This window comes from Corapipo altera, unplaced genomic scaffold, assembly GCF_003945725.1.
Source record: "Corapipo altera isolate COAL_440 unplaced genomic scaffold, ASM394572v1 61553, whole genome shotgun sequence".
NCBI classification, from domain to species: Eukaryota; Metazoa; Chordata; class Aves; order Passeriformes; family Pipridae; genus Corapipo; species Corapipo altera.
This window is the reverse complement of record NW_020884918.1, coordinates 5337808-5352576: the sequence shown is the minus strand read 5'-3', so window position 1 is coordinate 5352576 and position 14769 is coordinate 5337808. Positions and strand designations below refer to the sequence as shown.

General features: G+C 44.1%; 1 protein-coding gene across 1 annotated transcript in view; it reads left to right on the top strand.

Moving 5' to 3' along the window:
- LOXHD1 (lipoxygenase homology domains 1) overlaps positions 1-14769 on the top strand; it is a 151292-nt gene that overhangs the window by 42618 nt on the left and 93905 nt on the right. Inside the window, exons 7-12 of the mRNA XM_027656088.1 lie at positions 1417-1565; positions 4894-5017; positions 6808-7058; positions 8237-8372; positions 11905-12065; positions 12360-12446. Of these exons, the coding sequence (XP_027511889.1) occupies positions 1417-1565; positions 4894-5017; positions 6808-7058; positions 8237-8372; positions 11905-12065; positions 12360-12446 (908 nt within the window). The remainder of the gene's footprint in view (positions 1-1416; positions 1566-4893; positions 5018-6807; positions 7059-8236; positions 8373-11904; positions 12066-12359; positions 12447-14769) is intronic.

The window sequence follows — 14769 nt, the reverse complement described above, 5'->3', positions numbered from 1 at the left end:
GTTACCTACCACTAAAAAACTCAAACCCTGGAGAAATGCAGCATAAACCACCAGCAGGAAGCAGTGGAGGAAGTGCCAGTCCACTTAAGCATCCAACACCGATGTGTATTTACAGTGCATGCATTGAGAGCTCTGTGTCTCATTTTCTGGGTCCCTGCATGGGTAATGATGTCCCTTCTGTGTGGCAAATGTTGGGGCTGAGCCTGCCTGGCCATTTGGAAAAATAATCTCACCCAAGGTTTGTGTTAGTCGGCTTTAAAGAAATGGTGTTAGCTTTTTTATTTCTTTTATTTTTTTTTAATGTAGATTGTATGCAAAAGTGGTCTAGAAACATTAAATTAGTCCTTTAAAAAATATTTTTAACTGAAAAATAATAAAATATGTACCTGAACCAAACTCTTGGGACCAAGGAGAAAAGTGGGTGGAAATTCCTGGAGACCCAGAGAGCAAATATTCTCTCGCTTCTACACTGCACCTATCCTATCAAATTCAAGAAATAATGATATTATGTCTGCCAAGTATCCTTGAACAGATGATGAAAGCTAGTGGATGGGGCTCATCCTTGATTAATCCTCCAGACTTTTACAAGGGGATTCATCTGATCTCACTGAAGACATCCGAAAGTGGGAGTCTAAATCTAAGCTGGTTGTCCTGGCACTCTGTCATATCTACACAAAGAAATAACACCCCTAGAAAATGATTCATTGCTTTCTAAGGAAAGTGGGATGAATTGCCCACTGACACTTTTCCCTGCACTGGTGCCTTGGGTGGGTTCAATCCAACTCACAGCATCACTCACACAGGAGCAACGTTGGCTGCAACCACAGTCAGAGCTTTAATACTTTTCATAAAGGCAGACTTCTGTCAGATCAGGAAAAAGCCAACAGCCCTGGCTGGGTCCTAATTTGAAAATAAATCCTTCCTGTCGGATGCAGCAAAGAATTCCGTGTCCTGAAATGTCAAAGTCTGCAGCTTGTGACCAAAGCCTTTTTTTTGAACAGTTTGGAGATTTTCAAAGACATTAAAAATAAAAGGGAAATGTGGTGATATTAAAAAAAAAAAAAAGAAAAAAAAAGAAAAAAAAAGATTTAAGAGCCATCTGGATATATATTTCTGAAAGCTCTGAGAGCTGTAAGTAACTGTGACATTAGAATGGAAATCCTGGTCTTTTGTGTGCTCGAGAAAAGGTACCCTTTTTATTAGAATATAAAGTCCTCTGCCTTTACCTTGAATCCTGGTTGCAGAGAGCTGATACCTGGGGAATATTTGATTCAGCCAGTGATGACATTCCTAAATATTCCTTTACTTACAAACACACATGTGCCAGTAACCCTTTCCTCCTTGGAGTTATTATTTATTATTGTTTATTTGTTTGTTTAATCTTATTTTATTTTTTTATCTTTTTTTCCCCCTCAGGTGTGAGGAGACTGGACAATGACAAAGACAACTTTGAAAAAGGAGCAGAGGACAAGTTCACACTCGATGCTCCAAATCTGGGAAAATTAAGAAAGATTAATATAGGGCATAATAACAAGGGAGGCTCTGCTGGCTGGTTCCTTGCAAAGGTTAGTTACTCATGAGAAATTCAATATAAGCATGCCAGGGGTCAAAATATCCCACTTACCCTCTCAGGGTTCTGGTACCAAGAAAATGTAAGGATAATTGCTGGTGATACAAGTTACTGAGAGAGTCACAAATCAAGTTTTCACCTTTCCAGAAGTTTCCTCTTCAGGACTTGCTTTTTCTGCAGAGCAAAGAGGGCTGATGAAGTGCTGGCAGCAGCCTTGTACGTGCCAGCATGGTGCATCTCAACCAGGTGCAGCAAATTCAAATTGGGCAATTAGAATTCCAGTTGGGTAGTTTGGTTTCAAACTAAAAGAGGGCTGATCTGGATTAGACATAAGGAATAAGTTTGGGGTTTTTTACAATGAAGGTGGTAAAACACTGACACAGGTCCTGTCTCAATCACAGCAGTTTGTTTGACCAAGGAGGATGAATTCTTCAAGCCAGGGCCTCCAAGCCCCCTCTCGTTCTGTTGACTTAACTCATTATCAAGACCATAAAGATACCAAAGTCTAAGAAATATCTGTTGGGTCTGTTCACACTGGAAATTTGCAGACTTACAGCTTGGCCAAGTTTAAGTGATTTGTCATTGGCACAGCAAAAGAGATATACCTGCCACAAAGATCCCTTTCTTCCTCTTTCCTGCTCATTTTAATCTGCTGCTATAAGGTAGGAAGGTATTACAGCTTTTAGTGAAATGGTTGAAGGAGTATTTTAAAAGGAGAAATCTATGACTCTTCCCTCTAGTCTCATTTTCTTTTAATGTTTTTTTAATGTAATTTAACATAGCTGGCTTTAATCTGCAGAAGATCTCACCCCAGATTTGTAAATCCTAGGTAAGAGAGTAGTTTGATGGATTACAAATGCAAATATTAGCACATGCTTTTCCACCATCACCATACAATGCAGAAAAAGTTATGATGTTGATTGTCCATGAAAAATGCAGAAATGAAAACCAGAGCAGTTGTGCTCAGTCTATCAGACAGTGAGGGGAAAAAAGCACAGAAAAAGAACCTCATTCTCACGTCACAGGTGACGTGACATGTTTTTTAGTGTTGGTGAGTTTGCTAAGTCCCTAAGCCTGGAGTGGTGATGACTTGCAGCCAACACGTTAACCCTACCACAAGCCTCCAAGATGTCTGTGGTTAAGTGCAAAGCAACTTATAGCTTGCAAATTCATCTAGAAATTCAGAGAACTGAGCTAAAATATCTCAGTTATTGTCTACTGTTGGTAGATGGTTTTGTGTGAGTTGCTCCAATACTTGGAGGCTCTAGCATTCTCACACCTGAATGAACCTGTTCTCAAGTTTCTTGTGTTTTCAGTGTGGCTTATCCTCAGAGATGGTTTTCTGCCTCTAAATTTATGAATAAATCCATTAGAAGGAACCCAAAGAGGATCAGCTGGTAGAGAGGAATCAGTGTTGATATTTCTCCTGAACCTCGTCTGTTTTATTCTCTAACACTCCAGCACGGCACTGCTCTCTCATCCTGACAACCCCAGCCCTGGCAGATGCTGATGTCTACGAAGGCACAACGAGAATCAGTGATGCTACAGGCAACAGCACGGTGTGGGATGAGTGACAGGAGGGGAAGCTCTGTTTTCCAGAGAATGGCTTCATAAATTTATCCGAAAAGACAGATTTCAGATTCTCCGTTTGTTGAGAAAAGTGTCAAGGGCTTTCTATCCACAATAGCGATTTTTTTTTTTCTCCTCTGAGGCATAAGCCACACAGAGGAATAGACATTTTGATTTCTTCTCTTCTTACTGAAATTCTTCAGTACCCTTCTCTGCTGTTTTAAGATACTACAGTAACTCTATCTATGGCAGGCTTCAGGAGCCCAGAAGAAGATATTGGTAAGAAACACCTCAGCAGGAGGTGCAAAAAACTACCATCTAGTATTAAAGGGGAAGATTGTTCTCTGGCTTGTTTTGTTAAAATATCACCGAATCCTACGGTTTGGTTTGACAGGGTTCTTCAAGACAATCTATTTCCAACCCCCTGCCATGGGCAAGGGATGCCTTCCACCAGATCAGGTTGCTCCAAACCCTGCCCAACTTCCAGGGATGGGGCAGCCACAGCTTCTCTGGGCAGCCTGGGCCAGGGCCTCACCACCCTTACAGCCAGGAATTACTTCCCAATATTCCATCTAACCCTGCCCTCTGGCAGTGGGAAGCCATTCCCCCTTATCCTATCAGTTCAGACGCTAATCCCAAGTCCCTCTCCAGCTCTCCTGAGCCCCTTTAGGCACTGGAAGGGGCTCTCAGGTCTCCCTGCAGCCTTATCCTCTCCAGGTGAACACTCCCAGCTCTCCCAGCCTGGCTCCAGAGCAGAGGGGCTCCAGCCCCCAGAGCATCTCCGTGGCCTCCTCTGGAATTGCTCCAGCAGCTCCTCGTCCCTGTGCTGTTGTTCCCCAGGGCTGGAGGCAGCTCTGCAGGGGGATCTCATCTGATGGGGCAGAGGGGCAGAATCCCCCCTCCCCTGCTGCCCACGCTGTGGGATCAGCCCAGGGCACGGGGGTTTCTGGATTGGGTCGTGTCCATCCTCTCACCCACCAGCCCCTCCAGGACCTTCTCCCCAGGGGTGCTCTTGGTCTGTTCTCTGTCCAGCCAGTGTTTGTGCTTTGAATTGCCCCAACCCAGGTGCGGGATCTTGCACTTGGCCTGGTTGAACTTCGTCATGTTTGCACAACTCCACCTCATTGGTGGTCCAAAGAGCCAAATCCCTCCAAATTAGAAGCTGTTCCTACCACAGGGTATCGCGGCTGCCTTTGCAATGGTTCCATCCTGGAATAACTGATCGGGATAAAGTGATGTTACTAGGTCTGATGGTCTTGACCTGAGAGATGACCTAGAGCTGATCTGATGGTCTTGATTTGCCCTGGAATTCCTAGGTGTTATTTTATAACAAGGCCCTAAAGCACAGAGAAAGAACACAGCCTGTTCCCAAGGCAGAACAAAAAGCTGTTGCTCAGCTGATGGAGAAGAGTAGCCAGCAAACATGCTGTGGAGAGAGGGAAGACAGGCCAGCCAGCTGGTCTTGATAGCAGAGACATCTGGTCTCGTACACCGCGAGAGATGCAGAGTGGGTTCACTGGATAAAAAAAGCAAAAGGAAAAAGCTGGTGTTTTACTCACCGATTGTCTGAAATTGTATCAGTACTAATTAGGGAGTGGAGAGGGATCTGCTTGAGTATTAAGTATGTTAAATACCAGGTCAGAGTGTGTACATTAAGCTTCTGCTCTTCTGCCACCCGCATGTAACACCTTTGCTTTTTCCTTTTTTTTTTTTTTTTTTTTATTTTCCAAAGTGCTGTTTCTTTTTTCTCTCAGGTGATCATTGAGGACATTGGCAATAAGTGTGTGTACCAATTCCCGGTTGGACGCTGGTTTGCTTTAGATGAAGACGATGGAAAAATCCAGAGGGACATTCTTGTTGGGGGCACTGAAGCCACAGGTAAATTCGTGGGCTGAATCTGTGGTGGGAAATGGGAAGTTAATGCTATTAGCCATGTTTTCATGAGAAGACTGAATGCCTTATGCTTAGGGAGATCTGCAGTGAACCATCTGCTCGTAGCAGGATGTTTTGTACAAGGGTCCCTGAATTACCAGCTTATTTCCCACCTCTGTATCTCACTGGTGAACCCATGCAGGACCTACAAGCTGGTTTATCACCTGAGGCACCTGGATAAGGGCCTGATGGGCAGAGGATGAAAGATCTGGCTTCTACTTCAGCAAGTCTCTCACCAGGTTCTAGGGAGTGGTTTGCTATTTCCACAGTCACCAGTGTGCCACGCAGTAGTGAATATTGTACTTTGTGTTCTTGTCTGGGGAACTACACATCCTTTTACAAAATGAGAAAGGCAGTGCTGATCCCTAAATCAGTCTTTCTTATTATCCAGCATGGTTAAAGCAAAGACAACCAAAATTTATGTCTCTGTTAAAAGAAACTTGCATGTAAAGTCAACAAAAGAACTCATCACAAGGCAGAAGATTATTTGGATAGTGTTCTGCCTGTATTTATTTATTTATTAGCATAAAGGCAAACACTTTGACCATGCATGTAACAGCTGTTCTTTACTTCCTTGCATGGTCTCCAGTATCTGCAGTCCTTGTATTCCCCCTGCATGTGCATGAGGAAAGTGGTCTGGGTGCAGATTCCTGACTTCAGGATGCTTGTTAAGAAAAATTAGGGGAAGATGGGAAAGAAAACAGGAATGTAATTCATTCAGTAAAAGCTTCCTTTACTTTTTACCATTCGTGTCTCTGCATTCTTTTTTCCTGCTCTCATGAGTTTTGTTGAAGATACATCCAATAGTAAAGCATGCTTGAGTCGAGTTTTTAATGTAAATTTCAAAGGGAGGATAATTTAGATGAGAGTGAGTTCTGATGTTTCTATTTCATCCGAAGTCCCTATTGAAATTTCTGGCTGATTTAATCAAAGAACTTAGCTTGGGCCCCAACTATTTTATACATGCTCCCTAAGACATTGTTAGAGTGTTTTAGGTGTCTACTTTGTGCCATGAGACAGGTCTAAGGTGTACTTGCCTATGAGCCTTCTGAGAGGTAAGGCTGTAGGAAGAAGTGTTTTCTTTCTTAGACCAACAGTTTGAGCTAGGAAAAAAACACAGAAAACCAAACAGGACACTTTTATGCATATTGGCTTCCCTTCAGAAATATTTTTTCTTTCTTCCAGCTGAGTTAGTATGTCTCCCAAACCTTGTTTTGCTGGAACTTTGGGCTCTCACAGTGACTATGGAGGTTCTCGTGACTTCAGCAGCATTATAAACTGCTGATCTGAAGTTTCCAGAGTTTTGTGATGCTGCAGATCTTGCCACCACTGTTTAAAGCAGCACTTTTCCATCCTTTCAGCACTCCCTGACACATTTAGTGCTTGGTATCTCTCAAAATTCACCTGCTTAGTTGCCAATTCAGTTTCATCGCCTTTCTTCACCTAATCATCACCACATGGTGAATAAAAAACCCCCATTTTTTTCCATTGGGACATATGATAGGGATTTTGTCACCCCAAGCCTGTTTCTCTTGGACAGTCTGAAGATAGATGTGTATTTCTCAGAGTTATGTGTGGGACAAAAACAAATCAAGCATTGCACTGTGTCTAAGTCAAGAGTCAAAATAGACCAATGGGAAACCAATAGAGTCCGACCTAAATCCAGTCAAAATCATAATTCACAGACTCCTTTCCTCCCTTCTTTTTTTTCCTAACTAAACTCCTGATTCCTTCAGGTATTGTGTACAACGTGGCTGTAGTGACAGGAGATATCAGAGGAGCTGGCACAAACTCCAAGATCCACATAATCCTCCACGGCTCCAAAGGCTTAAAGAACAGTGGGAAGATTTTCTTGGAAGGAGGTGAATTTGAGCGTGCCAGGACAGATCTCTTTAACGTGGAGATAGCTGCTCTTCTCAGCCCTCTCAGCAGGGTCAGCATTGGGCATGATAATTGTGGAGTCAGTTCTGGCTGGTTCTGTGAGAAGGTGAGACTAAAATTATCATAAACTCGAAGAATCATTTAGATTGGAAAAGACCTCTGTGGTTATGGAATCCCAGCATTAAGCCAACACTGCCAAGTTTTTTTGTCTGTAGGCAGCTGTCAGACTGTCTCCTGACCCCACCCTGACCCCAACAACCAAGTACAGTTTAAAAATAAATAAATAAACCTGCTTTTGTTTGGATGGCAATATCCACGACTTAACAAGTCGATACTATACATCATGCTTGGGAGTAGCTGATTGCCTCAAAGGCACAGTAGATGCATAAGTCAATCACTCGCTAATTGGGTTGATTGCCCCTCTGCAGTCACAAAGAGAGAGATTATTGTTTGCTCAGCTCCAAAAGCACCTTCAGATGTTCGCCCAAGGGACCGGACAGAATTGCAGCCTTGGATTGTGCTGAGCGTTTCAAAGTTATCATCTACATTCAGACTTCCCTGAAGTTTCTAGATGCTGCTCTGGAGCTCAGAAATTATTAAAAAAAAAAGAAAACCCAAGGAAAAAAAAACCCCTCCCCCCAAAAAACCAAAACAAAAATAAAACCAGAAACTAACAAAACAATACAAAACCAAACACAAACAAACAAACAAAAACAAAACCAAAAAACTAAACCCATCAACAAAAAGTGGCTGACCTCGGCTGTTACTGGGAGGTAGTGGGGCAATATGTGATGTGAGATCACGTGCAAGGTCAGCAGGAGGTGATGGGAGGATAGGGAGGGGGACAGCTGCCTATCCTGAAGCTATGTGGAAATGCAGTTTTCCTGGAAAGCAAAGTCAGCTTAGAATGTGTTTGAAGGCTTTTTGTATCTTGCGTGTTCTGCAAAGCCCTGCCGTGCACTGGTGTGGTGCAGGGCTGGCTCCTGCAGCCACCCTGCCTACTCCCATTCCCTTCCCCTCCTGGTGTTTCACCTCTTCTTGGTTGACCCCTTTTGATGTGCTGCTGCAAAAATGGGAATAACAGGACGGATGGGTTGTAACTACTGCACATGGGGAATTGAACAACCAGTCATGTTCATGTTGGTCCAGAAAAGCTGATTTTGAGAGCAGGACTAAGATCTACAGCTCTTTCTCTGTTTTGGTATTTAAATTTCCAGGATCGAGGTGCCAGGGAGCTGCCAGTAGCAGAATATTCAACTCCACTTTCCCAATCTCTTTTCCCAGGTGGTGGTTTACTGCCCATTCACTGGTATTGAGCAAACCTTCCCGTGTGGGAAATGGCTGGATGAAGATGAAGGAGATGGTCTCATAGAGCGGGAACTCTATGAAATGGTCTCTTTACGCCAGAAGAGACTAAAAAGTAGGTAAAAGTGTCCGGGGCCTCCTGTGACCATCAACTCCTGTCCCACAAGCAACATGAGTGTCACCTGAGTGACATGGGATGACCTGTGGTCAAGTAGAGGTGAAGCGAGTCATTGAGTCACAGAATGGTTTGGGTTGGGAGGGATATTTACAGACCATCTCATTCCAACCCCCTGCCATGGGCAGGGACATCTTCCACTAGACCCAGATGCTCCAAGCCCCACCCAATCTGGCCTGGGACACTTCCAGAGATGGGGTAGTCATGGCTTCTTCTCTGGTCAACCTGGGCCAAGGTTTCACCACCCTCACAGCCAGGAATTGCTTCCCAATATCCCATCTAACCCTGCCCTCTGACAGTGGGAAGCCATTCCCCCTTGTCCTGTCCCTCTATCCCTTGTCCCAAGTCCCTCTCCAGCTCTCCTGGAGCCCCTTTAGGCACTGAAAGGGGCTCTCAGGTCTCCCTGGATCCTTCTCTTCTCCAGGTGAACACACCCCCAGCTGTCCCAACCTGGCTCCAGAGCAGAGGGGTTCCAGCCCTTGGAGCATCTCCATGGCCTCCTCTGGACTCGCTCCAGCAGCAACACATCCTTCTGATGTTGTGGCATGAGCTTCAGCTTTGAACATCCTGCTTTGGGGAGTTTAAAATGAAACTTCTACAATATTTTGAGGAATTACTCTCATTTTCTTAGGGGAAGAGGTTTGATCTTTCAGCCTTCCTAGGTTCGCTGTGCTTGGGGCTTCCTCAGCCACCATCTTATGTTTGCAGACAAGCCAGGCTACATTTCCTATCACTACAGAAGCAAAGTTTTCTTGTTCGAGATGGAAACAAAACCTAAATACAGTACGAAGACAACCCTGAGAGAACAAAAAAAAAAAAAATGGGAAGAAAAACAAAACTCTTCCTGCTAACTTCAAATTCTTTTTTATTCTTGACCTTAGAGAAATAACCAGTGTGAGTCCTGTGCAGCTACTAAATGTGCCTCTCGAGGCACAGGGGTGCTGAATTTGAAGGTTTCTCTCTAGAGGGAGGCAATGGCATACGTTTGCAGGGAGGAGCTGCTCTGTGCCTTGCTGAACAGTGCACGGGCATGTTCATCATGCTCGTCCATCCACACAGGCTCCAGCACCGGCCTCGCTTCGCTGGCTGGTTTTGCACCAAGCAAAACACATCAGTTGCCCGTCTCGCCTGCGCCAGTGCCTGTGTGTGTAAACAGAGTCTTTTAATTAGGATAATGGACACAGCTTAATCCGCGTTGCTTTGCTTCGGGTGGGCTCCTGCTTAAACAGCAGTTCATTTAAATAAGCTTTATCTAAATGTTAGTCAGTGTTATAACCACACTGTGCCTCCGACTCGGTCCATTTAGCTAAAGCATCTGCAACCTTTAACCCTCTATTATCAACTCTGATTGTTATTGACAGGCTAATTCCCCTGCCACTGCAGTGCAGGAGATAGACAGGGAGCATTAGCCTTGAGAAATCTGTGACCTTTAGCTGCCAGATTATAGAAGTGTAAGACTTGGAGTTAGAAAAGACCTATTATGTCATCTCGCCTATCTCCTCGTGCATACAGGACTGTCCCTTTCTGTAGAGCTGATCAAAGCTGGGCTGAACCTCACTTGGGGTATCCATGGTGAAACATCTCCCAGCACAGCATCCGCAAGCTGCTCCCACAGCAGATTGCAGCTCCGTGTGTAGCTTGTATTTATTCTGGTTTTTTTGTTTTGTTTTTTTTCACTCCTTCCCTTCCTCATCTTGAATGTTGTACTGGAAACTGTTGTGTCAGGTTTAGCTCTCCCTGGTGTTTGTGACCTGGGGAGTATTTGCTCTGGCTCTGAGAATTTCCTGACTGCCTGGATGCCTTGATGTGAAGGCACAGAAAACAGGGGAATGTGCCCCATGAACCATAGGAGGAGGATGATGGGCATTTGGGGAAATGCCTAGTCACCTCCAACAGCTGCTGCCCTAGCTCACCCATGTTTCCCCCTGTGTGGTTTCTCCCTGACAGCCCTCTATCTGCATTTAATCCTGGTACAAGGTCCCATTTCCCCCTCCACACAGGCATCACTCCTCTTTTCCTTCAGCAAGAGGTCAGGGAGGCCAAACTAGACAGATGAGAGCAGTCTCTGGTGTCTGAATTGCCCTTGCTCTTTTCCCCAGGGAGACCAGGCTTCTCTATCACATGTTATCCACAGAACTGCCTTTGCTTCATTTCTGCTCGTATAAAACCTCCTGGTGCTTTTCAGAAAGAAGTGGTCATGAACATTTTGTATATTATTAAAACAGGGACAAAACTTTTTCTAAGAGTTCCATCTTCCCTTCATTTTTTTTCAGTAGCTCTTGCCCCCCCTTTTTTTTTTTTACACTCAAACACTGAGTAGATCGGTAAAAATCTAATTTATATGCATGTCATCATATTTTTATATTCCATTCTGGGCTCTGAAGGTCAAGCCGTGCTGGTATGGGCTCAGGCATACTGAAAGGGTTAGGAATTCTCTCATTAAGATTTGTTAATAATTCAGCTGATGTCTGAGTGAGGAAAGAAGGCTGTTCCCTCTCCTGCAGGTGCTGCAAGGCCTGCAGAAGCGACACACATTATCATCAATAAAGAATGCAGATGAGGGGCTCTTTAGAAGAAATAATGTCACCTCTATATATGCACCCACTCTCTCATATGAAAATCAATGTAAACTTGCTGGTCTTACAGTTAAAATAAAGAGAAGACTTAAGGGATAAAAAATTTGCAGCTTGGCCACAATCTTTTGTCACGTCACGTAGCATTAAAAAAAAGTGCTGACTGAAGTTGGGTGGGATTTAGGCATTTAAGTAATTTAAAAACTTTTGGAAAATATCTTTGCATTGCTCTTGAGTGTGTTTGCCCCACATGGCGCAGCCTGGCTAGGGATAGCTGAGTGGCCTCTGAGCCAGCCTGTTTTGCAAACAGGGTCTGGGGTAACTAGTGCAGTCTCAGAAAAGCTCAGGATGAGGTGATTCCATGTCTATACAGCATTGCTTCTTGTTCCAGACATAGATCCAGGAAGTTGAGGGGCTACCTGGAGCTGCATTGCACCATGCTCAAGTAACTGGAGACTCTTTCCCTTTGGCAAAAGGAAAGCTGAATATTTCCTTGGCTTTATGGTCTGTGAAGCTAGAATTGTTTGACAAGTATACTGAAATTACAGGGATGGAGCACATTCCTGCATTACCCTGTTACTAATGTATAACAGAAGAATATGGTTTACCTGACAAGTGGTGATTTTTGTTTTTTCCTAATTTTCTTTTAAATGAAATCACGGAATTGTATTTCCAGCCAATCTCATTCCTTTAAGTCATGTAACAGCTGATTATGTTGTTTTGTTTTGTGCAGATTATGTTGTTATGTTTTGTGCAGAAAAAGAGGAAATGTCTTGGTCTTCTTTCATATCATCCTACCCTCTCTACCTATCAGAGGAAATAATGAGAATTATGGTTTTTTACCAAGTTACCCTTAAAGCTTACTTTTAAAAACAAATGGCTTGAACCTTTCTTTCTAGAGAACCCCTGGTCTCTGTGGATCTGGACAAGCGACATTAAGAATGCAGGGACAGATGCCACCATCTTCTTCCAGATTTATGGAGACAAGGGGAAGTCAGATGAGATGAAGCTGGACAACAATTCAGACAACTTTGAAACTGGACAGACTGACAAGTTCATGGTATGAATCTTGTCCAAGTGATAAATTTGGCTTGGTGTTGTTTTCCAGGGCATTAGCTTCAACCCTGCATGGAAAATCATCAGCATGAGATCTTTACCTTGGTAAATCCTACTGTATTGGAGGTGAAGTTTGGTGGTGATGCAAATGACATGGCTTGTCTTCTGCAAATAGGGATTAGGCTTAGTTATTGACTCCTCTCTGATTTAGCTCTGAAAAGATGTTCGGAGTTGTCCTTTGTGTGCATCTTTTGCTGACATACAGAAATGGATAATGCACTTTTTTCCCCCTCTATAGATCGAGCTCCCTGATCTGGGCACATTTTATAAGCTTCGGATATGGCATGAGAAAAGAAATCCTTTTGCTGGCTGGCATCTGAATAAGGTGAGGGGACAGCATGGGAAGGTAGATCTGAAAAGCCAGACTGGTCAGAGAGGTCTGCAGAGCCAGTCCTGGGTCACTGCTCCCCAGCTGGCAGTGGAGTTTGATGTGCTGCAGTGGTCAGAGGTGCCTCCCTGTCAGGCTGAGGAGTGGAAGCCTGGAGAAAAGGAGGCTTAGAGGGAAAGGAGGTCGTAGCCCGATGAGGTTTGATCTCTTCTCCCAGGTGACAAGTGACAGGAAAAGAGGAAACAGCCTCAAGTTGCACCAGGGGAGGTTTAGATTGGATATTAGGGAAGATTTCTTCATGGAAAGGGTTGTCCAGCCCTGGCACAGCTGCTCAGGGCAGTGGTGGAGTCCCCATCCCTGGAGGGATTTAAAAGCTGTGTCAATATGGCGCTTGGGGGACATGGGTTAGTGGTGGTCTTGGCAGTGCTGGGAGAATGGTTGGACTTAATTACCTTGGAGGGCTTTTCTGACCTAAAGGATTCTGTGTATGGGAAATCAGAGTAATGGGAAGAGGCAGCTCCCAACAGCCCAGATTGGTGGTGAAAACCATATTTTCCCATCCTTCCAGTGTCAGACCACTGTAGTCCCATCTTACTGCTACCAGGGTGTTTTTTCTTGCTCTTCCTACTCTCAGACATCATTACTGTACAGAGAGGCAAACCCACTCCTTCTATGGCCTGTTTAGACTGTCCATAACAAAAAACTGATTACAGCAGAGAACTGCTGCACAGTGGATAATCACCTGCCCCGAAATGCTGACAGGAGGTGATCACCTGCAGACTGGAGGAGACCACAGAGACTGTGCAGAGGAGAGCAGCACTGAGCTGTTTGGGAAATTAAAAGAGTGATCTGCTTGAACCTCAGGCATATGTCTTTTGCTCTACCAGCATTGATTACCATGCTATCAGCCCTCCCCTGGCTTGTCTAGGCAGCAAGTTCAGCTAAAAGTTTCACCCATACTCCTCCTGAGCAGCTTGAAAGGCATTCTCTGCACTTAAGAAAACACACGCTTAGCTCTGCATCTGTAAACAACTGTGTTGATAAACCACAATTCAGCGCTTGGAGGTTTTTCTCACGTGCCTCTAATGTGGTTTGACAGATCCTATTCTCCTGCATTGTCATGGAGCTACAAAAGCATCCGCGGCCAACACCCACCTCCAGTGGGAAGAGGGCAACAAATACTGCTGTTGTCAGCATATGGTGGGGGAAGGTGTCTGACTGTGGTCTTTATCAGAAAGAAAGTGCTGGTCAGACTTTGGGCCACTGCAGTCATCTCTGTTGTTTCTTGCTCATCACAAATGATGAACAAGAATGCTTGTATCTTCCATAGCTATATATTTCCCCATAGTATCCTATTTTCTTGCACAAAAACTGTGTTCAGGAAGGACGGGAAGGATCTGGCAGTATGTCTAGGATTCACTTTTGGCCAAACTGTCTAAGCAAACGTGGTAAAGATGCATGAAATGCATCAATGATCTTATGGTTGGACTCAAGGATATTGCATGTCTTTTTCGACCTAAATGATTCTATGATTCTCTGACTCCATGAAATCAACCTGTCCATGTACAGCCAGTCTGATGTTTTCTGGATGCATCAGCCTCATGGCACATGAATCACACCACTTGTACATCCATTTTATTCTCTAGGAACTTAGATGAAGCCTTAAATGATCCAATCCTCACACGTTTCATGCCAGGTTTGCTTTGTGTCAGGTCATGCTTTTATTTTCTATGACAAGAACATAAAGCAGCCACACTGGTCAGGCCAAAAGTCCGTCTAGTTCATCTAGAGAAGTGCAAGGAAAGGACAAGCATTTATGATACTTCCTCCTAACATTCTTCCAGTTTTTGACTATTTAATTGGACTCTTACTTCCTGAACAGATCTACCAAATACAAAGCATTTAATAGATTTTTCTTCCAGCCATTAGTTCAAAGTTTCCAGCCTCCCCTTGAGCAGTTAAACTTTTAGCAACCATAATAGCTTTTGGCAAGGACTTCACAGGCTGGTTGTGCCCTTTTGTTTGCTTACAACTTTGTTCCACAAGCATCATTTGGTGTCCTGTATTTCTTGTGGTAGAATAATGAACAGTTGACCCCTCTTTGCCTTCTTCATGTCACCTGTGATTTTATAGACCTTCATTGTACTCTTCCTTCACCAGACAACTGCAGACCACTATCTTATTTGCTCATTACTCCTTTGGAAGCTACTGCAGATCTTTGGCCAAGCTTGCTGCTATTTTTTGGGGTTTTTTTCTCATTCACTGCATTCACTGATTCTGAGCAGTGAGAACCAGCAGCACAAGCCCCACGATTTGCTCT